General features: G+C 59.4%; 1 protein-coding gene across 1 annotated transcript; it reads left to right on the top strand.

The window, feature by feature from the left end:
* Window positions 1-219: 219 nt before the first annotated feature.
* CXXC1 (CXXC finger protein 1) lies at window positions 220-23,433 on the top strand. The gene is made up of 14 exons (XM_068668384.1): window positions 220-354; window positions 2,357-2,457; window positions 2,549-2,664; window positions 3,753-3,908; window positions 5,356-5,382; window positions 5,966-6,115; window positions 8,583-8,690; window positions 10,174-10,358; window positions 14,012-14,219; window positions 14,316-14,426; window positions 17,191-17,240; window positions 18,256-18,352; window positions 20,702-20,854; window positions 23,190-23,433. The coding sequence occupies exons 1-14, from the start codon at window positions 350-352 to the stop codon at window positions 23,328-23,330; spliced, it is 1,608 nt and encodes a 535-aa protein (XP_068524485.1). The 5' UTR covers window positions 220-349; the 3' UTR covers window positions 23,331-23,433.
* Window positions 23,434-23,468: the final 35 nt, after the last annotated feature.

The raw sequence follows: 23,468 nt of genomic DNA, 5'->3' as shown, positions 1-23,468 counted from the left end.
CCCCTTTTTGTGCCCCCCCTTTTTGTGCCCCCCCTTTTTGTGCCCCCCCTTGACCCCCCCTTTTTCTCCCCCCCCTTTTTGTGCCCCCCCTTGACCCCCCCCTTTTTGTACCCCCCTTTCTGTGCCCCCCCCTTGACCCCCCCCTTTTTGTACCCCCCTTTCTGTGATCCCCCCTTGACCCCCCCTTTTCGTGCCCCCCCCTTGACCCCCCCTTTTCGTGCCCCCCCTTGACCCCCCCTTTTTGTGCCCCCCCCAGGACAGCGAATTTTCGGACGCGGAGGCGGGCCCGGGGGGGGAGGAGAACGCCCCCGTGTACTGCGTGTGCCGCAAGCCCGACATCAACTGCTTCATGATGTGAGGGGGGGGCGCGGGGGGGGCAAATTTGGGGGGGGGGGGGCGCTGGGGGGGGCACTGGGACTGGGGGGGCTTTGGGGGGGTTCCAGATTTTGGGTTTTTTTTTAGGGACATGGGGCTTTAAGGTCCTTTGGGGGGGGGGCATTGGGGTGTGGGGTCCTTGGGGGGGGGCACTGGGGGAGTTGGGGGCATGGGGGGGGGATTTTTTGGGGGGGGCACTGGGGTGGGGGATTTTTTGGGGGGGTTCCAGATTTTGGGTTTTTTTAGGACACGGGGCCTTAAGGTCCTTTAGGGGGGGCAATTGGGGTGTGGGGTTATTTGGGGGGGGCAATTGGGGTGTGTTTTTTTTTGGGGGGGGGCCACTGGGGTGTGGGATCCTTTTGGGGGGGGGCACTGGGATTGGGGCGTCTTTGGGGGGGGTTCCAGATTTTGGGTTTTTTTAGGACACGGGGCCTTAAGGTCCTTTGGGGGGGGCAATTGGGGTGTGTTTTTTTTGGGGGGGGGCACTGGGGTGTGGGGTCTTTGGGGGGGCCACTCGGATTTGGGGTCTTTTGGGGGGATTCCAGATTTTGTTTTTTTTTAGGGACACGGGGCCTTAAGTTCCTTTGGGGGGGGGGGCTCTGGGTTTTGGGGTTATTTGGGGGGGGCAATTGGGGTGTGTTTTTTTTTGGGGGGGGGGCCACTGGGGTATGGGGTCCTTTGGGGGGGGGCACTGGGATTTGGGGTCTTTGGGGGGGGTTCCAAATTTCGTTTTTTTTTTAGGGGCACGGGACCTTAAGGTCCTTTGGGGGGGGGCTCTGGGTTGTGGGGTTATTTGGGGGGGGCAATTGGGGTGTGTTTTTTTTTGGGGGGGGGGCCACTGGGATTTGGGGTCCTTTGGGGGGGGCACTGGGGGAGCTGGGGGCACTGGGGTGGGGGATTTTTTTGGGGGGGTCACTGGGGTGTGGGGTCCTTTGGGGGGGGGGGGGCACTGGGATTGGGGCATCTTTTGGGGGGGGGGTCCAAATTTGGGTTTTTTTTAGGGGCACGGGGCCTTAAGGTCCTTTAGGGGGGGCAATTGGGGGGTGGATATTTTTTTGGGGGGGGGGCACTGGGGTGTGGGGTTCTTTGGGGGGGGCACTGGGATTGGGGTGTCTTTGGGGGGGTTCCAGATTTGGGGTTTTTTTAGGCACACGGGACCTTAAGGTCCTTTGGGGGGGGGGCTCTGGGTTGTGGGGTTATTTGGGGGGGGCAATTGGGGTGTGTTTTTTTTGGGGGGGGGCACTGGGGTGTGGGGTCCTTTGGGGGGGGCACTGGGATTTGGGGTCCTTTGGGGGGGGTTCCAAATTTTGGGTTTTTTTTAGGGGCACGGGGCCTTAAGGTCCTTTGGGGGGGGGCTCTGGGTTGTGGGGTTATTTGGGGGGGGCAATTGGGGTGTGTTTTTTTTTTTGGGGGGGGGGCCACTGGGGTGTGGGGGCCTTTGGGGGGGGGCACTGGGACTGGGGTGTCTTTGGGGGGGGTTCCAGATTTGGGGATTTTTTAGGGACACGGGGCCTTAAGGTCCTTTGGGGGGGACAATTGGGGGGTGTTTTTTTTGGGGGGGGGCAATTGGGGTGTGGGGTCTTTGGGGGGGGCACCAGGGAATGGGGGTCTTTGGGGGGGGGGGGCACTGGGATTTGGGGTCCTTTGGGGGGGTTCCAAATTTTGGGTTTTTTAGGGACATGGGGCCTTAAGGTCCTTTGGGGGGGGGGCATTGGGGTGTGGATTTTTTTTGGGGGGGGGGGCCACTGGGGTGTGGGTTTTTTTTGGGGGGGGGGGCACCCAGGTCCTGTCGATTTGGGCCACGGGGGACATTTGAGCTGGGGGCAGTGCCAATGGGACACAGGGGGGGGGTCCCTATTTTTGACACAGGGGGGGGTCCCTATTTTTTGGGGTGGGGGAGCTGAGCCCCCGGGGTCCCTTTTTGTGCCCCCCCCCAAAAAAAAAACTCACTGCCCCCCCCAAAATTTGGTGCCCCCCCCAGCGGCTGCGACAACTGCAACGAGTGGTTCCACGGCGACTGCATCAACATCACCGAGAAGATGGCCAAGGCCATCCGCGAGTGGTACTGCCTGCAGTGCCGCGGTGAGACCCCCCCCCCGTCACCTCTGTCACCTCCCTGTCACCTCTGTCCCCCCCCCCGACCCCCCCTGACCCCCCCCCCGTTGTCCCAAAGAGAAGGACCCCGGGCTGGAGATCCGCTACCGCCACAAGAAGTCTCGGGAGAAGGAGCGGGAGCACGAGAGCGCCAAGGCGCAGGAGCTGGCGCTGGAGCAGGGCCGTGCCGCCAAGGTTTGGCCGTGTCACCGTGTCCCCAATGTCACCTCCGTGTCCCCAATGTCACCCCCGTGTCCCCACTGTCACCCCCCGAGGGACCCCCGCTGTCCCTCCCGCCCCCAACAACCCCCCTGCGTCCCCAGCCCTGTGCCTCCCATCCCCAAATCCCTTGGGGTCTCCTTGCCCACATCATCCCCTGGGTGTCCCCATATTGTCCCCTCACTGTCCCTCACTGTCCCCATCTTATTCCCTGAACATCCCCCCATTATCCTCTGGATGTCCCTCACTGTCCCCATATTGTCCCCATCTTATCCCCTACGTGTCCCCTTATTGTCCCCTCACTGTCCCCATCTTATCCCCTGGATGTCCCCCCACTGTCCCCTCTCTGTCCCCATATTGTCCCCATCTTATCTCCTGGATGTCCCCTTATTGTCCCTTCACTGTCACGGTATTGTCCCCACACTATCCCTTGGATGTCCCCTCACTGTCCCCATCTTATCTCTTGGATGTCCCCTCACTGTCCCCATTTTATCCCCTGGCTGTCCCCACATTGTCCCCTCTCTGTCCCCACATTGTCCCTGGGAAGTCCCCTCAATTTCCCCTCAGCTGTCCCCATATAATTCTCTCCTTGTCCCCACATTGTCCCCTCCCTCTCCCCATATTGTCCCCATATTGTCCCCACATTGTCCCCTAACTCTCCCTGTACTGTCCCCTCTCTCTCTCCATATTGTCCCTATATTGTCCCCTCCCTCTCCCCACATTGTCCCCTAACTCTCCCCACATTGTCCCCTCTCTCTCCCCATATTGTCCCCACATTGTCCCCTCGCTGTCCCCACATTGTCCCCACATTGTCCCCTAACTCTCCCTGTGTTGTCCCCTCCCTTTCCCCATATTGTCCCCGTTTTGTCCCCTCCCTCTCCCCTCTCTGTCCCCATATTGTCCCATCTCTCTCCCCATATTATCCCCACATTGTCCCCTCCCTCTCCCCACACTGTCCCCACATTATCCCCTCTCTCTCCCCTCGCTGTCCCCTCACTGTCCCCACATTGTCCCCATTTTGTCCCCTCACTGTCCCCATTTTGTCCCCTCCCCGTGCCCCGCAGATCAAGCGCTCAGCCCGGATGTGCGGGGAGTGCGAGGCGTGCCGGCGCCCCGAGGACTGCGGGCAGTGCGACTTCTGTCGCGACATGAAGAAATTCGGGGGCCCCAACAAGATCCGACAGAAGTGCCGCCTGCGACAGTGCCAGCTGCGCGCCCGCGTGAGTCCCTTGTCACCTGTGTCACCTGTGTCACCCCCGTGTCACCCTGTGCGGGTGCCGGGGCTTGGCGGCGTGCCCTGCATCGTCCTCGTGGGTGCAGTGGGGTGCTGGCTGTCCCCATGTCCATGTTTGTGTCCCCAAAGTGTCCCCATGTCCATGTTGTGTCCCCAACGTGTCCCCGTGTCCGTATTTGTGTCCCCAGTGTGTCCCCATGTCCGTATTTGTGTCCCCAGGGTGTCCCCATGTCTGTCCTGTCTGTCCCATGTCCATATTTATGTCCCCAGTGTGTCCCTGTGTCCATATTTATGTCCCCAACACGTCCCCATGTCTGTCTTGTCTGTCCCCATATCCATATTTGTGTCCCCAGCATGTCCCCGTGTCTGTATTTGTGTCCCCAGGGTGTCCCCGTGTCCGTATTTGTGTCCCCAGTGTGTCCCCGTATCCGTATTTATGTCCCCAACGTGTCCCCGTGTCCGTATTTGTGTCCCCAATGTGTCCCCATATCCGTATTTGTGTCCCCAGTGTGTCCCCATATCCGTATTTGTGTCCCCAGTGTGTCCCCATATCCGTATTTGTGTCCCCAACGTGTCCCCGTGTCCGTATTTGTGTCCCCAGGGTGTCCCCGTGTCCGTATTTGTGTCCCCAGGGTGTCCCCGTGTCCATATTTGTGTCCCCAGTGTGTCCCCGTGTCCATATTTGTGTCCCCAGGGTGTCCCCGTGTCCATATTTGTGTCCCCAGAGTGTCCCCATGTCCGTATCTGTGTCCCCAGTGTGTCCCCGTGTCCATGTTTGTGTCCCCAACATGTCCCCGTGTCCATGTTTGTGTCCCCAGGGTGTCCCCGTGTCCGTATTTGTGTCCCCAGTGTGTCCCCGTGTCCGTATTTGTGTCCCCAGGGTGTCCCCGTGTTCGTATTGTGTCCCCAGTGTGTCCCCATGTCCGTATTTGTGTCCCCAACGTGTCCCTGTGTCTGTATTTGTGTCCCCAACGTGTCCCCATGTCCGTATTTGTGTCCCCAGTGTGTCCCCATGTCCGTATCTGTGTCCCCAGCGTGTCCCCATGTCTGTATTTGTGTCCCCATGTCCGTATTTGTGTCCCCAGGGTGTCCCCATGTCCGTATTTGTGTCCCCAGTGTGTCCCCATATCTGTATTTGTGTCCCCATGTCCGTATTTGTGTCCCCAATGTGTCCCCATGTCCATATTTGTGTCCCCAGTGTGTCCCCATGTCCGTATTTGTGTCCCCAACGTGTCCCCATGTCCTTATTTCTGTCCCCACACCCCCACCGTGCTCTCTGCACGTGTCTCCGTCTGTCCCACCGCATCTGTCCCCGTGTCCCCTCTGTGTCACCCGTCCCGTGTCCCTGTGTCACCCGTCCCGTGTCACCCCGTGTCCCTGACGTGTCCCCACGCCCCCCCTCGCTGTCCCTGACGCATTTTTCCCCCCCCCAGGAATCCTACAAATACTTCCCGTCCTCGGTGAGTCACTCGCGTCCCTTCCCGGGGGGCTGGGGGGTGGCCGGGGTCCCCAAAACAGCGGGGTGGCATTGGGGGGGTCCTGGGTCCCATTAGGGGGGGGTCCTGAGCCCCCTTGGGGGGTCTTGAGGACCTTGGGGGGGGTCTTGGGGACATTGGGGGAATTTGGGGGGATGTCGGGGGGGGGGTCTTGGGGATGTTAGGGGGTTCTTGGGGACGTTGGGGGGGGGTGGGAGTGTTGGGGGGGGGGTTAGGGTCGTTTAGGGGGGGTCTTGGGGATGTTGGGGGGGGTCCTGGGGACGTTAGGGGTGGTCTTGGTGACCTTGGGGTGGTCGTGGGGACATTAGGGGGGTCTTGGGGACATTAGGGGGGATTTGGGAGGGGTCCTGGGCTCCTTAGGGGGGGGTTTTAGGGCCCGCGGGGGGGGGGTCCTTTGCCCTGCGGGGGGGCCCTGGGCCTGCTGAGGGTCCCCAGAGGGGGTCCCTGGTGCTTGGGGAGGGCTCGCGGGGAGGGGAATTGGGGGGGGGGTCCCCGGGTCGGGGGTGTCGTTGCCCCCCCCGGCGGGTGGGTGCTGACCCCCCCCCAGCTGGTGCGGGGGCGCGAGGGGGAGCTGGAGCTGCTGAAGGAGCAGCTGGGGGCGGGGGGGCCCCCCGAGACCCTCTCGGACGAGGAGCTGCCGCTCGACCCCCGGCTCTACCAGGAGCTCTGCGCCGGCGCCTTCGACGAGCACGGGCTGGTGCGTAGCCCCCCCGCCCCGAGCCCACCCGAAAACGCGGGAAATAACCCCAAATTCTGGGCCGGGGGGGGTAAAGGTGGCCAGGAATGGCACAAAGTGGCTCAAATTCTGAGCTGGGGATGATAAATCCTGAAGGAATCGCCCCAAAGTGCCCCAAATTCTGAGCTGGGGGTGATAAATCCTGAAGGAATCGCCCCAAATTCTGAGCTGGGGGTGATAAATCCTGAAGGAATCGCCCCAAATTCTGAGCTGGGGATGATAAATCCCGATGGAATCGCCCCAAAGTACCCCAAATTCTGAGCGGGGGGTGATAAATCCTGAAGGAATCGCCCCAAAGTGCCCCAAATTCTGAGCTGGGGGTGATAATCCTGAAGGAATCGCCCCAAATTCTGAGCTGGGGTGATAAATCCTGATGGAATCGCCCCAAAGTGCCCCAAATTCTCAGCTGGGGGTGATAAATCCTGAAGGAATCGCCCCAAAGTGCCCCAAATTCTGAGCTGGGGGTGATAAATCCTGATGGAAACGCCCCAAAGTGCCCCAAATTCTGAGCTGGGGGTGATAAATCCGGAAGGAATCGCCCCAAAGTGCCCCAAATTCTGAGCTGGGGGTGATAAATCCCGAAGGAATCGCCCCAAAGTGCCCAAATTCTGAGCTGGGGTGATAAATCCAGAAGGAATCGCCCCAAATTCTGAGCTGGGGGTGATAAATCCTGATGGAAACGCCCCAAATTCTGAGCTGGGGGTGATAAATCCTGAAGGAATCGTCCCAAAGTGCCCAAATTCTGAGCTGGGGACCACAAATTCATGCAGAATTGACCCAAAGCACCCCGAATTCTGGACTGGGGATGACAAGTTCCACCAGAATTGACCAAAAGTACCCCAAATTCTGGACTCGGGACCACAAATTCATGCAGAATCGACCCAAAGCGCCCCAAATTATGGTCTCTGGATGACCAATTCATGCAGAATTGACCCAAAGCGCCCCGAATTGTGGACTGGGAACGACAAATTCATCCAGAATTGAACCAAAGCGCCCCCGAATTCTGGACTGGGGACGGCAAATTCATGCAGAATTGACCCAAAGCGCCCCGAATTTTGGGCCAGAGGTGATAAATTCGGCCAGAATTGGCTCCAAGTAGCCTGAATTCTGGTCCAGAGACACAAAATCCTAAAAGCATGAACCCAGAGTGCCCCAAATTCTGGTCTGGGAATGACAAATTTGTCTAGAGTTGGCCAAAAGTGCCCAAAATTCTGCCCTGGGGATACAAAATCCCACCAGGATATCTCCAAAGTGTCACAAATTTGGCTCTGGGAACGACAAATCCTGCCAGAATCAACCCAAAGTGCCCCAAATTTGGGTCCAGGATTGACAAATCCCACTGGAATTGACCCCAAATGCTCTAAATTCTGCTGCAGGGTCCCTAAATTCTGGAATTACCATAAAATGCACCAAGATCTGTCCTAAAGACCCCAAATCCCACGAAAATTATCCCAAATTGCCCCAAATTCTATTTTGCCAAATCCCATGGGAATTGCCCTAAAATGCCCTAAAATCTGGCCTAGGGACCCCAAATCACCCGGAATCACCCCAATTTTCCCAAATCAGCATGTCGGGGCGCGTTAATGCATGTTTGGTCCGTTAAGTCATGTTTTGAGAGAGTTTATTTATTTTTTTAACTGTATTTACACTGGTTTTACAATTATTTACATTTTTGTGGTTTTGTTGCATTTTTTTTCACTTTTTAATCTGTTACTGGAACTTTTCTTTGCCTTTTTTTTGGCATTTCTTTTCCTTTTTTTTGCACATTTTTGGCTCCTTCGTTTGCATTTTTGCAAGGTTTGGGCACCTTTGTCCATGGTTTTGCAAGTTTTTGGTGCCTTTTCCCACATTTTTAGCATCTTTTTCTGCCTTTTTTCATGTTTTTGGTCCTTTTTTTTTTTTTCACTGTTTTGGTAGCTTATTTTTTACATGCTTTTTGACACATTTTTTCAATTTTTGGGGCACTTTGGGCACATTCATACCTCCTTGCATGTTTTTTTTTTTTTTTCCACCTTTTCGTGAGGTTTTGGTGTTTTTTCCTATTTTTGTATTTTTGCTTCCTTTTCCCACTTTTTTTCGGGCAGTTTTTGCACAGTTTTGGCGTAGCTTTGTATAATTTTGGCACCTTTTATGTGGATTTGGCGCTTTTTTCACCCTTTTGCGTGGTTTTTGTTCCTTTTTTTCTCCCCTTTGAACAATTTTGGTGCCTTTTCTCTCCCGTTTGCACATTTTTTTGTTTTTCCCTCCTATTTGCATACTTTGAGCACATTTTTGTGTGTTTTTGGCCCGCTTTTGCTTGTTTTTGGCCCTCGTTTGCGTGGTTTTGGTTCCTTTATTCACCCTTTTGAGGGTCTCTGGCACCTTTTTTACCGTTTTGCTTGTTTTTGGGGTATTTTTTGGGGTGCTGACGCGTGCCGTGTCCCCGCAGCCGTGGCTCAGTGACCCCGAGGACGCCCCCTTCCTCGACCCCGTCCTGCGCAAGCGCGCCGTCAAGGTCAAGCACGTCAAGCGGCGCGAGAAGAAGTCCGACAAGAAGGTGCGGGGCCACTGGGGGGCACTGGGAGCCACTGGGAACCACTGGGAGCATCAGGGAGGGTGCTGGGGGGCACTGGGAAGGCTCTGGGAGCCGCAGGGAGGCCACTGGGAAGGTGCTGGGAGCTACTGGGAGCATCAGGGAGGGCACTGGGAGCCACTGGGAATCACCGGGAGCATCAGGGAGGGTGCTGGGAGGCACTGGGAAGGCGCTGGGAGCCGCAGGGAGGCCACTGGGAAGGTGCTGGGAGCCACTGGGAATCACTGGGAGCATCAGGGAGGGCACTGGGAGCCACTGGGAATCACCGGGAGCATCAGGGAGGGTGCTGGGAGGCACTGGGAAGGCTCTGGGAGCCGCTGGGGGGCACTGGGAAGGCTCTGGGAGCCGCTGGGGGGCACTGGGAAGGCTCTGGGAGCCACTGGGAACTACTGGGAGCATCAGGGAGGGCACTGGGAGCCACTGGGAATCACCGGGAGCATCAGGGAGGGTGCTGGGAGGCACTGGGAAGGCTCTGGGAGCCGCAGGGAGGCCACTGGGAAGGTGCTGGGAGCCACTGGGAACTACTGGGAGCATCAGGGAGGGTGCTGGGGGGCACTGGGAGGCCCTTGGTGTTACCGAAAGGGCTCCTGGGGGTTACTGGGAGGCACTGGGAGGCCCTGGGGGCTACTGGGATGTCCTGAGGGTTACTGGGGAGGTAGCTGGGAGGTCCTGGGGGTTACTGGGAGGCACTGGGAAGGCACCTGGGAGCCAATGGGAGGCCCGGGGGTTACCGGGAGGGTATCTGTAGGTTACTGGGAAGCCATGGGGTTACTGGGAGGGCACCTGGGTGTTACTGGGAGGCCATGGGGTTACTGGGAGGGCACCTGGGTGTTACTGGGAGGCCATGGGGTTACTGGGAGGGCACCTGGGTGTTACTGGGAGGGCACCTGGGAGCCCGTGGGAGGCCATGGGGCTACTGGGAGGGCACAAGGGGGTTTCTGGGAGACCCTGGGTGTTACTGGGAGGCCATGGGGTTACTGGGAGGGTTACATGGTGTTACTGGGAGGGCACCTGGGCGCCAATGGGAGGCCCGGGGGTTACCGGGAGGGTATCTGGGGGTTACTGGGAGGCCATGGGGTTACTGGGAGGACACCTGGGTGTTACTGGGAGACCCTGGGTGTTACTGGGAGACCCTGGGTGTTACTGGGAGGGCACCTGGGTGTTACTGGGAGGCCGGGTGGCTACTGGGAGGGCACCTGGGAGCCAGTGGGAGGCCACGGGGTTACTGGGAGGGCACAAGGGGGTTTCTGGGAGACCCTGGGTGTTACTGGGAGGGCACGTGGGGGTTACTGGGAGGGCACAAGGGTGTTTCTGGGAGACCCTGGGCGTTACTGGGAGGGCACCTGGGTGTTACTGGGAGACCCTGGGTGTTACTGGGAGGGCAGGCGGGGGTTACTGGGAGGCACTGGGAGCGGCGGTGTCCCGCTGGTGACTGGCGCGGCGGCAGAAGGAGGAGCGCTACAAGCGGCACCGGCAGAAGCCGCGGCACCGGGAGCGCAGCCGCCACCCCGAGCGCCCGGACGCCCGCGACCCCGCCGGGCTGGGGCAGTGCCTGGGCCCCGGCTGCACCCGCCCCGCGCGGCCCCCCTCCAAGTACTGCAGCGAGGCCTGCGGCGTCAAGCTGGCCGCCAAGTGAGTACCGGCCAGTACAGACCAGTATAAACCAGTACGGACCAGTATAGGCTAGTAGGGGGGGGTCGCCAAGTGGTGGAAGGTGCCGTAGGTCCTGTATGGTGTCTGGGTTGGGCAAGCGCTGCAGGGAGGCCTGTGGTGTCAAGCTGGCTGCCGAGTGAGTACAGACCAGTACAGACCAGTATAGACCAGTATAGACCAGTATGGGGTGTCACAAGTGGTGTAAGATGTTGTAGGTCTTTATGGTGTCTGGGTTGTGTAAGCACTGCAGGGAGGCCTGTGGTGTCAAGCTGGCTGCCGAGTGAGTATAGACCAGTATAGACCAGTACAGACCAGTAATAAACCAGTATAGACCAGTATGGGTTGTCACAAAGTAGTACGAGGTGCCATGGGTCTGTATGGAGTTTGGGTTGTACAAGTGGTGCAGCGAGGTCAGCGACGTCAAGCTGGCTTCAAAGTGAGTACTGATGAGTACAGACCAGTATAAACCAGTACAAACCAGTATAGACCAGTACGGGGTGTCACCCGGTGGTGTAAGGTGCCGTAGGTCTTTATGGTGTCTGGGCTGTGCAAGCACTGCAGGGAGGCCTGCGGTGTCAAGCTGGCTGCCGAGTGAGTACAGACCAGTAATAGACCAGTACAGACAGTATAAAACCAGTATAGACCAGTATGGGGTGTCACCAAGTGGGTGTAAGATGTTGTAGGTCTTTATGGTGTCTGGGTTGTGTAAGCACTGCAGGGAGGCCTGCGGTGTCAAGTTGGCTGCCGAGTGAGTACTGACCAGTATAGACCAGTACAGACCAGTATAAACCAGTACGGACCAGTATAGGCTACTGGGGGGGTCGCCAAGTGATGGAAGGTGCCGTAGGTCCTTATGGTGTCTGAGTTGTGCGAGCACTGCTGGGAGGCCTGCGGTGTCAAGCTGGCTGCTGAGTGAGTGCAGACCAGTATAAACCAGTATAGGCCAGTACAGACCAGTATAAACCAGTATAGACCAGTATGGGTTGTCACAAAGTAGTACAAGGTGCCATGGGTCCGTAAGGAGTTTGGGTTGTACAAGTGGTGCAGCGAGGTCAGCGACGTCAAGCTGGCTTCAAAGTGAGTACTGATGAGTACTGACCAGTATAAACCAGTACAAACCAGTATAGACCAGTATGGGGTGTCACCAAGTGGTGTAAGATGTTGTAGGTCTTCATGGTGTCTGGGTTGTGTAAGCACTGCAGGGAGGCCTGCGGTGTCAAGCTGGCTGCCGAGTGAGTACAGACCAGTATAGACCAGTATAAACCAGTATAGACCAGTACACCCCATTACAAACCAGTTTGGGGTGTCCCATTGCGGGGTGGGGTGCTGAGTGCCCAGCCAGACCCACAAGGCCCCGCTGCAGTGGATCCCAAACAGATCCCAGGGGGACGGGGACCCTGCGGGGCGCCCCCCCCGGCCCCGTTACCCCCAGATCCCAGCTGGATCGACCAGATCCCAGTGCAGCGGATCCCCCACTGGATCCCCGTGGTGGATCCCAACCAGAACAGATTCCTGGGGTGACAAAAGGGACAGGGACCCCTTGGGGTGCCCCCTTGACCCCATTGCCCCCCTGGATCCCAAGTAGATCTACGAGATCCCACCGTAGTGGATCCCCCACTGGATCCCCATGGTGGATCCCAACCAGATCTCGGATCCCTGTGATCCTGGGGTGATACGAAGGTGGTGGGGGACCCCTCAGGGCCCCCCTGACCGTGTTACCCCCCCCCCCCCCCCGGCATCCCAACTGGATCTACAAGATCCTGCTACAGCAGATCCCCTACTGGATCCCCATGGTGGATCCCAATCAGAACAGATTCCTGGGGTGATACAAGGTGATGGGGAGCTCCTTGGGGTGCCCCCCTGACCCCATTACCCCTCCGGATCCCAACTGGATCTACGAGATCCCACCACAGCAGATCCCCTACTGGATCCCCGTGGCAGATCCCCACCAGCTCCCAGGGGCAGTACGAGGTGTCTGCAGACCCCTGGGGCAATACGAGGGTGACGGGGATCCCCTCGGGGCACCCCACCTGACCCAATTTCCCCCACCGGATCCCAGCCGGATCTACGAGATCCTCCCACAGCGGATCCCCTACAGGATCCCCATGGCAGATCCCAACCAGAACAGATTCCTGGGGTGATACAAATATGATGAGGAACCCCTTGGGGTGCCCCCCTGACCCCGTTTACCCCCTCTGGATCAAACTGGATGTACGAGATCCCACCACAGTAGATCCCCTACTGGATCCCCATGGTGGATCCCCACCAGATCCCAGCTCCCCGGGATCCTCGGGCTTTACAAGGTGTCTGCAGACCCCTGGGGCAATACAAGGGTGACTGGGATCCCCTCGGGGCACCCCCCCTGACCCCATTTCCCCCCGGATCCCAGCCGGATCTACAAGATCCTTCCGCAGCAGATCCCCTACTGGATCTCTGTTGGGGATCCCAACCAGATCCCAGCTCCCCGGGATCCTCGGGCTTTACAAGGTGTCTGCAGACCCCTGGGGCAATACAAGGGTGACGGGGATCCCCTCGGGGCACCCCCCCGACCCCGTTCCCCCCCCGGATCCCAACTGGATCTACAAGATCCCACCACAGAGTATCCTGTACTGGATCCCTATGGTGGATCCCCACCAGATCCCAGCTCCCTGGGGCAGTACGAGGTGTCTGCAGACCCCTGGGGCAATACGAGGGTGATCGGGATCCCTCAGGACACCCCCCCTGACCCCTTTTTCCCCCCGGATCCCAGCCGGATCTACGAGATCCTCCCGCAGCGGATCCCCTACTGGATCCCCATGGTGGATCCCCACCAGATCCCAGCTCCCCGGGATCCTCGCGCTTTACAAGGTGTCTGCAGACCCCTGGGGCAATACAAGGGTGACCGGGATCCCCTCGGGGCACCCCCCCTGACCCCATTTCCCCCCCCACCGGATCCCAGCCGGATCTACGAGATCCTCCCGCAGCGGATCCCCTACTGGATCTCTGTTGGGGATCCCAACCAGATCCCAGCTCCCAGAGGCGATGCGAGGTGTCTGCAGACCGCTGGGGCAATACGAGGGTTATGGGGATCCACTCAGGGTGCCCCCCCGACCCTGTTCCTCCAACTGGATCTACAAGATCCCACCACAGAGGATCCTGTACTGGATCCCCATGGTGGATCCCAACCAGATCCCAGCTCCCTGGGGCAGTACGAGGTGTCTGCAGACCCCTGGGGCAATACAAGGGTGACGGGGATCCCCTCGGGGCACCCCCCCTGACCCCGTTTCCCCCCCGGATCCCAACTGGATCTACAAGATCCTTCCGCAGCAGATCCCCTACTGGATCTCTGTTGGGGATCCCAACCAGATCCCAGCTCCCAGGGGCGATGCGAGGTGTCTGCAGACCCCTGGGGTGACGCGAGGGTGACGGGGATCCCCTCGGGGCGCCCCCCCTGACCCTTTTTTCCCCCCGGATCCCAGCCGGATCTACGAGATCCCACCACAGCAGATCCCCATGGTGGATCCCCACCAGATCCCAGCTCCCCGGGATCCTCGGGCTTTACAAGGTGTCTGCAGACCCCTGGGGCAATACGAGGGTGACCGGGATCCCCTCGGGACACCCCCCCTGACCCCATTTCCCCCACCGGATCCCAGCCGGATCTACGAGATCCTCCCGCAGCGGATCCAGCAGTGGCAGCAGAGCCCGTGCGTGGCGGAGGAGCACGGCAAGCGGCTGCTGGAGCGCATCCGGCGCGAGCAGCACCAGGCCCGCCTGCGGCTGCAGGAGATGGAGCGCCGCTTCCACGAGCTCGAGGGGCTCATCGCCCGCGCCAAGGGGCACCCCCCCCGCGAGGACGAGGAGGTGGGCGCCCCCCCCTTTCCCCTCCCCCGCAGCACCCATGGGTGCTCCCCACCCCCTTCCCAGCACCCAGGGGTGTTTGCGTGTCCCCTTTCCCAGACCAACGATGGGGACAGCGAGGACACCGACCTGCAGATCTTCTGCGTGTCCTGCGGCCACCCCATCAACCCCAAGGTGGCCCTGCGCCACATGGAGCGCTGCTACGCCAAGGTGCCCGCACCCTTGGGTGCCCCTGGGGGGGGTGGGGGGGGGGTGGGGGGGTGATGGGGGTGTTAGGGGGCGCCTCTGGGTGCTATAGGGGACGTATGGGACTTGTTAATGGGTGCTATAGGGGGTGTGGGGCGCCTTTGGGTGCTATAGGGGACGTATGGGACTTGGTTTTGGGTGCTATAGGGGCTATATGGACCTTGTTATTGGGTGCTAGAGGTGTTATGGGGTGCCTCTGGGTGCTATAGGGGCTATATGGACCTTGTTATTGGGTGCTAGAGGTGCTGTGGGGTGCCTTTGGGTGCTATAGGGGCTATATGGACCTTGTTTTTGGGTGCTAGAGGTGGTGTAGGGTGCCTTTGGGTGCTATAGGGGACGTATCGACCTTGTTTTTGGGTGCTAGAGGTGTTATGGGGTGCCTTTGGGTGCTATAGGGGACGTATCGACCTTGTTTTTGGGTGCTAGAGGTGTTATGGGGTGCCTTTGGGTGCTATAGGGGACGTATGGACCTTGTTTTTGGGTGCTATAGGGGACATTTGGACCCTGTTATTGGGTGCTAGAGGTGTTATGGGGTTCCCTTGGGTGCTGTAGGGGACGTATGGACATGGATGTTGGACTCTATGGGTGCTGTGGGGTGCCTCTGGGTGCTATAGGGGCTATATGGACCTTGTTTTTGGGTGCTAGAGGTGGTGTAGGGTGCCTTTGGGTGCTATAGGGGACGTATCGACCTTGTTTTTGGGTGCTAGAGGTGTTATGGGGTGCCTTTGGGTGCTATAGGGGACGTATCGACCTTGTTTTTGGGTGCTAGAGGTGTTATGGGGTGCCTTTGGGTGCTATAGGGGACGTATCGACCTTGTTTTTGGGTGCTAGAGGTGGTGTGGGGTTCCTTTGGATGCTATAGGGGACGTATGGGACTTGGTTTTGGGTGCTAGAGGTGTTGTGGGGTGCCTCTGGGTGCTATAGGGGACGTATGGACCCTGGTGATGGACTCTATAGGTGTTACGGGGTGCTTTTGGGTGCTATAGGGGCTATATGGACCTTGTTACTGGGTGCTAGAGGTGTTAGGGGGTGCCTTTGGGTGCTATAGGGGACATATGGACCCTGTTATTGGGTGCTGGAGGTGTTATGGGGTGTCTTTGGGTGCTATAGGGGCTATATGGACCTTGGTGTTGGGCTTTATAGGTGTTATGGGGTGCCTCTGGGTGCTATAGGGGACATATGGACCTTGTTTTTGGGTGCTAGAGGTGCTGTGGGGTGCTTTTGGGTGCTATAGGGGACGTATGGACATTAACGTTGGGCCCTATAGGTGTTATGGGGTGCCTTTGGGTGCTATAGGGGCTATATGGACCTTGGTGATGGGCTCTAGAGGTGCTGTGGGGTCCCTTTGGGTGCTATAGGGGCTATATGGACCCTGTTATTGGGTGCTAGAGGTGTTGTGGGGTTCCTTTGGGTGCTATAGGGGCTATATGGACCTTGCTGATGGGCTCTATAGGTGTTATGGGGTGCTTTTGGGTGCTATAGGGGCTATATGGACCTTGTTTTTGGGTGCTAGAGGTGGTGTGGAGTGACTTCGGGTGCTATAGGGGCTATATGGACCCTGTTATTGGGTGCTAGAGGTGTTATGGGGTGCCTTTGGGTGCTGTAGGGGACGTATGGACCTTGGTGTTGGGCTCTATAGGTGCTGTGGGGTGCCTTTGGGTGCTGTAGGGGACGTATGGACCCTGGTGATGGACTCTATAGGTGTTATGGGGTTCCTTTGGGTGCTATAGGGGGCATATGGACCTTGTTACTGGGTGCTGGAGGTGTTAGGGGGTGCCTCTGGGTGCTGTAGGGGACATATGGGACTTGGTGTTGGGCTCTATAGGTGTTATGGGGTCCCTTTGGGTGCTATAGGGGCTATATGGACCTTGTTTTTAGGTGCTAGAGGTGTTAGGGGGTGCCTTTGGGTGCTATAGGGGACGTATGGACCTTGTTTTTGGGTGCTATAGGGGACGTATGGACCTTGTTACTGGGTGCTAGAGGTGCTGTGGGGTTCCCTTGGGTGCTATAGGGGCTATATGGACCTGGATGTTGGGTGCTGGAGGTGTTAGGGGGTGCCTTTGTGTGCTATAGGGGCTATATGGACCTTGTTACTGGGTGCTATAGGGGACATTTGGACCCTGTTATTGGGTTCTAGAGGTGTTTTGGGGTGCCCTTGGGTGCTATAGGGGCTATATGGACCTTGTTACTGGGTGCTAGAGGTGTTGTGGGGCGCCTTTGGGTGCTATAGGGGATGTATGGACCTTGGTGATGGGCTCTATAGGTGTTATGGGGCGCCTTTGGGTGCTATAGGGGCTATATGGACCTTGGTGTTGGGCTCTATAGGTGCTGTGGGGTCCCTTTGGGTGCTATAGGGGCTATATGGACCTTGTTACTGGGTGCTAGAGGTGCTGTGGGGTGCCTCTGGGTGCTATAGGGGATGTATGGACCTTGGTGATGGGCTCTATAGGTGTTATGGGGTCCCCTTGGGTGCTATAGGGGCTATAGGGCCTCTTAGGGTGTCCATAGGCACCCTGCTCTCCCCACAGGCCCCCCACTGGGTGCTATAGGGGGCTGCAGGTTCTATAGGGTCCCCTCTGGTGGCTATAGGCTTCTCCCCCACGGGTCTATAGGGTTATTGACCCCCCCGGGGGCTGTAGGACCCCCCCCCCAGGGCTATAGGACCCCCCCCCGGGGGCTATAGGGGCCGTAGCCCCCCCAGCCCCTATAGCCCCCCCCGTCTCGGCAGTACGAGAGCCAGACGTCCTTCGGGTCCATGTACCCCACCCGCATCGAGGGGTGAGTCAGGGGGACACCCCCCACCCTTGGGTGTCACCTCCCCCCCCCCCCCACAGTGTCCCATGGGTGCCCCCCCTCACCCCCCCCCATGGGTGTCAGCCTCCTGGTGTCCCCTGGGTGCCCTCCTGTGTCCCCTGGGTGTCCCCCCCCCCCACCTGGGTGCCCCCCCATGTCCCTGGGGGGTCCCCTGGGGGTCCCCTGGGTGCCCCCCCGTGTCCCCAGGGTGCCCCCCCATGTCCCCAGGGTGTTGTGTCCCACCCCTCGTGTCCCCTGGGTGTCACTGCCCCCCCCCATCTCCCCTGGGTGCCCCCCCATGTCCCCTGGGTGCCCCCCCATGTCCCTGGGATGTCCCCTGGGTGCCCCCCCATGTCCCTGGGATGTCCCCTGGGTGCCCCCCCGTGTCCCCTGGGTGCCCCCCATGTCCCTGGGATGTCCCTTGGATGCCCCCCCACGTCCCCTGAGTGCCCTCAGTGTCCCTTGGGTGCCCCCCCATGTCCCTGGATGTCCCCTGGGTGCCCTCAGTGTCCCCTGGGTGCCCCCCATGTCCCTGGATGTCCCCTGGGTGCCCCCCCATGTCCCTGGATATCCCTTGGGTGCCCTCAGTATCCCCTGGGTGCCCCCCCGTGTCCCTGGGATGTCCCCTGGGTGCCCCCCCCATGTTCCTGGATGTCCCCTGGGTGCCCCCCCATGTCCCTGGGATGTCCCCTGGGTGCCCCCCCATGTTCCTGGATGTCCCCTGGGTGCCCCCCCATGTCCCTGGGATGTCCCTTGGGTGCCCCCCATGTCCCTGGGTGCCCCCCCATGTCCCTGGATGTCCCCTGGGTGCCCCCCCATGTCCCTGGATGTCCCTTGGGTGCCCCCCATGTCCCTGGGATGTCCCCTGGGTGCCCCCCCATGTCCCTGGGATGTCCCTTGGGTGCCCCCCCATGTCCCTGGGATGTCCCCTGGGTGCCCCCCCATGTCCCCCGGGTGCCCCCCACCCCTGGGTGCCCCCCGACACGCCCGCTGTCCCCAGGGCCACCCGGCTGTTCTGCGACGTCTACAACCCCCAGAGCAAAACCTACTGCAAGCGCCTGCAGGTGCTGTGCCCCGAGCACTCGCGGGACCCCAAGGTGAGGCACCCATGGGTGCTGGGGGGCGTCTGCGGGGGGCTGGGGGTTCCCTGGGGGGCTGGGGGGTGGCTGGGGGGTGGCTGGGGGTGTACCCGGGGGGGGTTAGGGGGTGCAGGAATCGTGCTGGGGGTGCTGGGGGGTGGGTGGGTGAGGCTCGGGGTGCACCCATGGGTGCTGTGGGATGCACCTGTGGGTGCTATGGGTGCTATAGGGTGGGTGGATGAGGCTGGGGTGCACCCATGGGTGCTATAGGGTGTAAGAAACGTGCTGGGGGGCCACCCATGGGTGCTATAGGGCGCCCAAACCACCCTGTAGGGCACACCTAGAGGTGTGGGTGCACCCATGGGTGCTGTAGGGTGCAAGACCCATGCTGGGGGCCACCCATGGGTGCTATAGGATGCCCAAACCATGCTGTGGGGCACCCCTAGAGCTGTGGGTGCACCCATGGGTGCTATAGGGTGCCCAAACTGTGCTGTGGGGCGCACCCATGGGTGCTACAGGGTGCCCAAACCACGTTGTGAGGCTCACCTAGAGGTGTGGGTGCATCCATGGGTGCTATAGGGTGCCCAAACTGTGCTGTGGGGTGCACCCATGGGTGCTACAGGGTCCCCAAACCACACTGTGGGGTGCACCCATGGGTGCTACAGGGTCCCCAAACCACACTGTGGGTGCACCCATGGGTGCTATAGGGTGCAAGACCCATGCTGGGGGGCCACCCATGGGTGCTATAGGGTGCCCAAATTGTGCTGTGGGTGCACCCCTGGGTGCTATAGGGTACCCAGACTGTGCTGTGGGGTGCACCCATGGGTGCTACATGGTGCCCAAACCATGTTGTGAGCCTCATCTAGAGGTGTGGGTGCACCCATGGGTGCCATAGGGTGCAAGAACCATGCTGTGGGTGCACCCATGGGTGCTATGGGTCCCCAAACCACACTGTGGGTGCACCCATGGGTGCTACAGGGTGCCCGAACCATGTTGTGAGGCTCATCTAGAGGTGTGGGTGCACCCATGGGTGCTATAGGGTGCCCAAACCACACTGTGGGTGCACCCATGGGTGCCATAGGGTGCAAGAACCATGCTGGGGGGCCACCCATGGGTGCTATAGGGTGCACAAAGCACCATGTAGGGCACACCTAGAGGTGTGGGTGCACCCATGGGTGCTATAGGGTGCCCAAACCATGCTGTGGGCGCACCCATGGGTGCTATAGGGTGCACAAAGCACCCTGTAGGGCACACCTAGAGGTGTGGGTGCACCCATGGGTGCTGTAGGGTGCAAGACCCATGCTGGGGGGCCACCCATGGGTGCTATAGGGTGCCCAAACCATGCTGTGGGGCACCCCTAGAGGTGTGGGTGCACCCATGGGTGCTGTAGGGTGCCCAGACCATGCTGTGGGGTGCACCCATGGGTGCTACAGGGTGCCCAAACCATGTCATGAGGCTCATCTAGAGGTGTGGGTGCACCCCTGGGTGCCATAGGGTGCAAGAACCATGCTGGGGGGCCACCCATGGGTGCTGTAGGGTGCCCAAACTGTGCTGTGGGTGCACCCATGGGTGCTATAGGGTGCACAAACCATGTTGTGAGGCTCATCTAGAGGTGTGGGTGCACCCATGGGTGCTATAGGGTGCCCAAACCACACTGTGGGTGCACCCATGGGTGCTGTAGGGTGCACAAACCATGCTGTGGGGCACACCTAGAGGTGTGGGTGCACCCATGGGTGCCATAGGGTGCAAGAAACATGCTGTGGGGTGCACCCATGAGTGCTATAGGGTCCCCAAACCACACTGTGGGTGCACCCATGGGTGCTATAGGGTGCCCAAACCATGTTGTGAGGCTCATCTAGAGGTGTGGGTGCACCCTTGGGTGCCATAGGGTGCAAGAACCATGCTGTGGGGTGCACCCATGGGTGCTATAGGGTGCACAAACCACACTGTGGGTGCACCCATGGGTGCTATAGGGTGCCCAAACTGTGCTTTGGGTGCACCCATGGGTGCTATAGGGTGCCCAAACCATGCTGTGGGGCACACCTAGACCTGTGGGTGCACCCATGGGTGCTACAGGGTCCCCAAACCACACTGTGGGTGCACCCATGGGTGCTATAGGGTGCCCAAACTGTGCTGGGGGTGCACCCATGGGTGCTACAGGGTCCCCAAACCACACTGTGGGTGCACCCATGGGTGCCATAGGGTGCAAGCACCATGCTGGGGGGCCACCCATGGGTGCCATAGGGCGCCCAAACCACCCTGTGCCCCCCCCCGCCCAACCCAAACCCCCGTGGGGGCTCCCTACGTGTTCCCACGCCCCCCACCCGCCTCCCCCCTGATGTGGCTGGGGGGCACCCATGGGTGCAGGTGCCGGCGGACGAGGTGTGCGGGTGCCCGCTGGTGCGCGACGTCTTCGAGCTGACGGGCGACTTCTGCCGGGTGCCCAAGCGCAAGTGCAACCGCCACTACTGCTGGGAGAAGCTGCGCCGCGCAGAGGTCGACCTGGAGCGCGTCCGCGTGGTGGGTGCTGCACCCATGGGTGCCCCCCCGGGGTCCCAAGGGTGGGCCTTGGGGGGGTTACGGGTGGTTTTGGGGAGCTTGGGGGTGATCCTGAGGGGTTTGGGGGGCTCTGGAGGGGATTAAGGGAGTCTTGAGAGTCCTGTGGGTGTCATAGAAGCACCCATGGGTGCCCCCCAGGGTCCAAGGGTGGCCCTGGGGGTGCTACGGGTGGCCCTAGGGGTGCTATGGGTGGTTTTGGGGGGATTGGGGGTGATCTTGAGGGGGTTTGGGGGCTCTGGAGGGCTTGAGGGGGTCTTGAGGGTCCCATGGGTGGCCCTCAGGGTCCCATGGGTGTCATAGAAGCACCCATGGGTGTCACTGGGGGTCCCAAGGGTGCCCCCCGGGTCCCAAGGGTGGGCCTTGGGGGGGTTACGGGTGGTTTTAGGGGGCTTGGGGGTGATCCTGAGGGGTTTGGGGGCTCTGGAGGGGCTTGAGGGAGTCCTGAGGGTCCCATGGGTGCCCCCTAGGGTCCCGTGGGTGTCACCAAGGGTCCCATGGGTGTCATAGAAGCACCCATGGGTGCCCCCCGGGTCCTATGGGTGGTCCTAGGAGTGCTTTGGGTGTTTTTGGGGTCTTTGGGGGTGATCCTGAGGGGTTTGGGGGGCTCTGGAGGGGCTTGAGGGAGTCTTGAGGGTCCCATGGGTGCCCCCTAGGGTCCCATGGGTGCCCCCCAGGGTGCCCCCCCCCCAATTTATGCCCCCCCCCCCGAGCTGTGCCACCCAATTCTCCCTTTTCCATCCCCATTTTTCCAAACCCTTCATTCCAATTAACACTCCTCATCACCCCCTGCAATTAACCCCCCCTAATTAACCCCCCCAATTAATTAACACCCCCCAATTAATTAACCCCCCCAATTAATTAACCCCCTAATTAACGCCCCCCCCCAATTTATGCCCCCCCAATTCTCCCATCCCTTTCCATCCCCATTTTCTCCAAACCCTTCCTTCTAATCAACCTTCCTCATTCCCCCCTCAATTAACCCCCCCTAATCAACCCCCCCAATTAATAACACCCCCCAATTAATTAACCCCCCAATTAACCCCCAATTAATTAACACCCCCCAATTAACGCCCCCCCGAGCTGTGCCACCCAATTCTCCCTTTTCCATCCCCATTTTTATTAAACCCTTAATTCTAATTAACCTTCCTCATTCCCCCCCGCAATTAACCCCCCCTAATTAACCCCCCCAATTAATTAACACCCCCTAATTAACCCCCCCAATTAATTAACACCCCCTAATTAACGCCCCCCCAATTTATGCCCCCCCAATTCTCCCATCCCTTTTCCCTCCCCATTTCCTCCAAACCCTTCCTTCCAATCAACCTTCCTCATTCCCCCCGCAATTAACCCCCCCTAATTAACACCCCCAATTAATTAACCCCCCCTAATTAACACCCCCAATTAATTAACCCCCCCAATTAACACCCCCCCAATTTATGCCCCCCCAATTCTCCCAGCCCTTTTCCCTCCCCATTTCCTCCAAACCCTTCCTTCCAATCAACCTTCCTCATTCCCCCCCGCAATTAACCCCCCCCAATTAACCCCCCAATTAATTAACCCCCCCAATTAATTAACCCCCCAATTAACACCCCCCCCATTTATGCCCCCCCAATTCTCCCATCCCTTTTCCCTCCCCATTTTCTCCAAACCCTTCCTTCCAATCAACCTTCCTCATTCCCCCCCTCAATTAACCCCCCATAATCAACCCCCCCCGATTAATTAACCCCCCCAATTAATTAATTAACGCCCCCCCCCATTTTTGTGCCCCCCCCCCGAGCCATCGCTCAATTCTCCCATTCCTTTTCCCTCCCCATTTTCTCCAAACCCTTCCTTCCAATCAACCTTCCTCATTCCCCCCCTCAATTAACCCCCCCTAATCAACCCCCCCCAATTAATTAACCCCCCAATTAATTAATTAACCCCCCCAATTAACGCCCCCCCGAGCTGTGCCACCCAATTCTCCCTTTTCCCTCCCCATTTCTCCAAACCCTTCCTTCTAATCAACCTTCCTCATTCCCCCCCGCAATTAACACCCCCCTAATTAACCCCCCAATTAATTAACCCCCCCAATTAATTAACCCCCCCAATTAATTAACCCCCCCCAATTAACACCCCCCCAATTTATGCCCCCCCAATTCTCCCATCCCTTTTCCCTCCCCATTTTCTCCAAACCCTTCCTTCCAATCAACCTTCCTCATTCCCCCCCCCAATTAACCCCCCCCATAATCAACCCCCCCCAATTAATTAACCCCCCAATTAATTAACCCCCCCAATTAATTAATTAACCCCCCCCCAGTGGTACAAGCTGGACGAGCTGTTCGAGCAGGAGCGCAACGTGCGCGCGGCCATGACCAACCGCGCGGGGCTGCTGGCCCTCATGCTGCACCAAACCATCCAGCACGACCCCCTCACCACCGACCTGCGCTCCGAGCGCTGAGGGGGGGGCCCGGGACCCCCCCCCGGGTGATGGGACCCCCCCCGGGGTGATGGGACCCCCCCCGGGGCAGTGGGACCCCCACCCACACCAGGACCCCCCCAGGACCCTGGGTCCCCCAGCACCACTCCCTCAGCACCC

This window comes from Anas acuta, unplaced genomic scaffold, assembly GCF_963932015.1.
Source record: "Anas acuta unplaced genomic scaffold, bAnaAcu1.1 SCAFFOLD_364, whole genome shotgun sequence".
NCBI lineage: Eukaryota > Metazoa > Chordata > Aves > Anseriformes > Anatidae > Anas > Anas acuta.
This window is presented reverse-complemented; position numbering and strand designations above follow the sequence as displayed.

Coding starts and splice junctions, on each gene's coding strand:
- CXXC1 (XM_068668384.1), top strand. Junction 2,458..2,548: donor GTACTGCCTGCAGTGCCGCG/GTGAGACCCCCC, acceptor GTTGTCCCAAAG/AGAAGGACCCCGGGCTGGAG. Junction 20,855..23,189: donor ACCTGGAGCGCGTCCGCGTG/GTGGGTGCTGCA, acceptor ACCCCCCCCCAG/TGGTACAAGCTGGACGAGCT.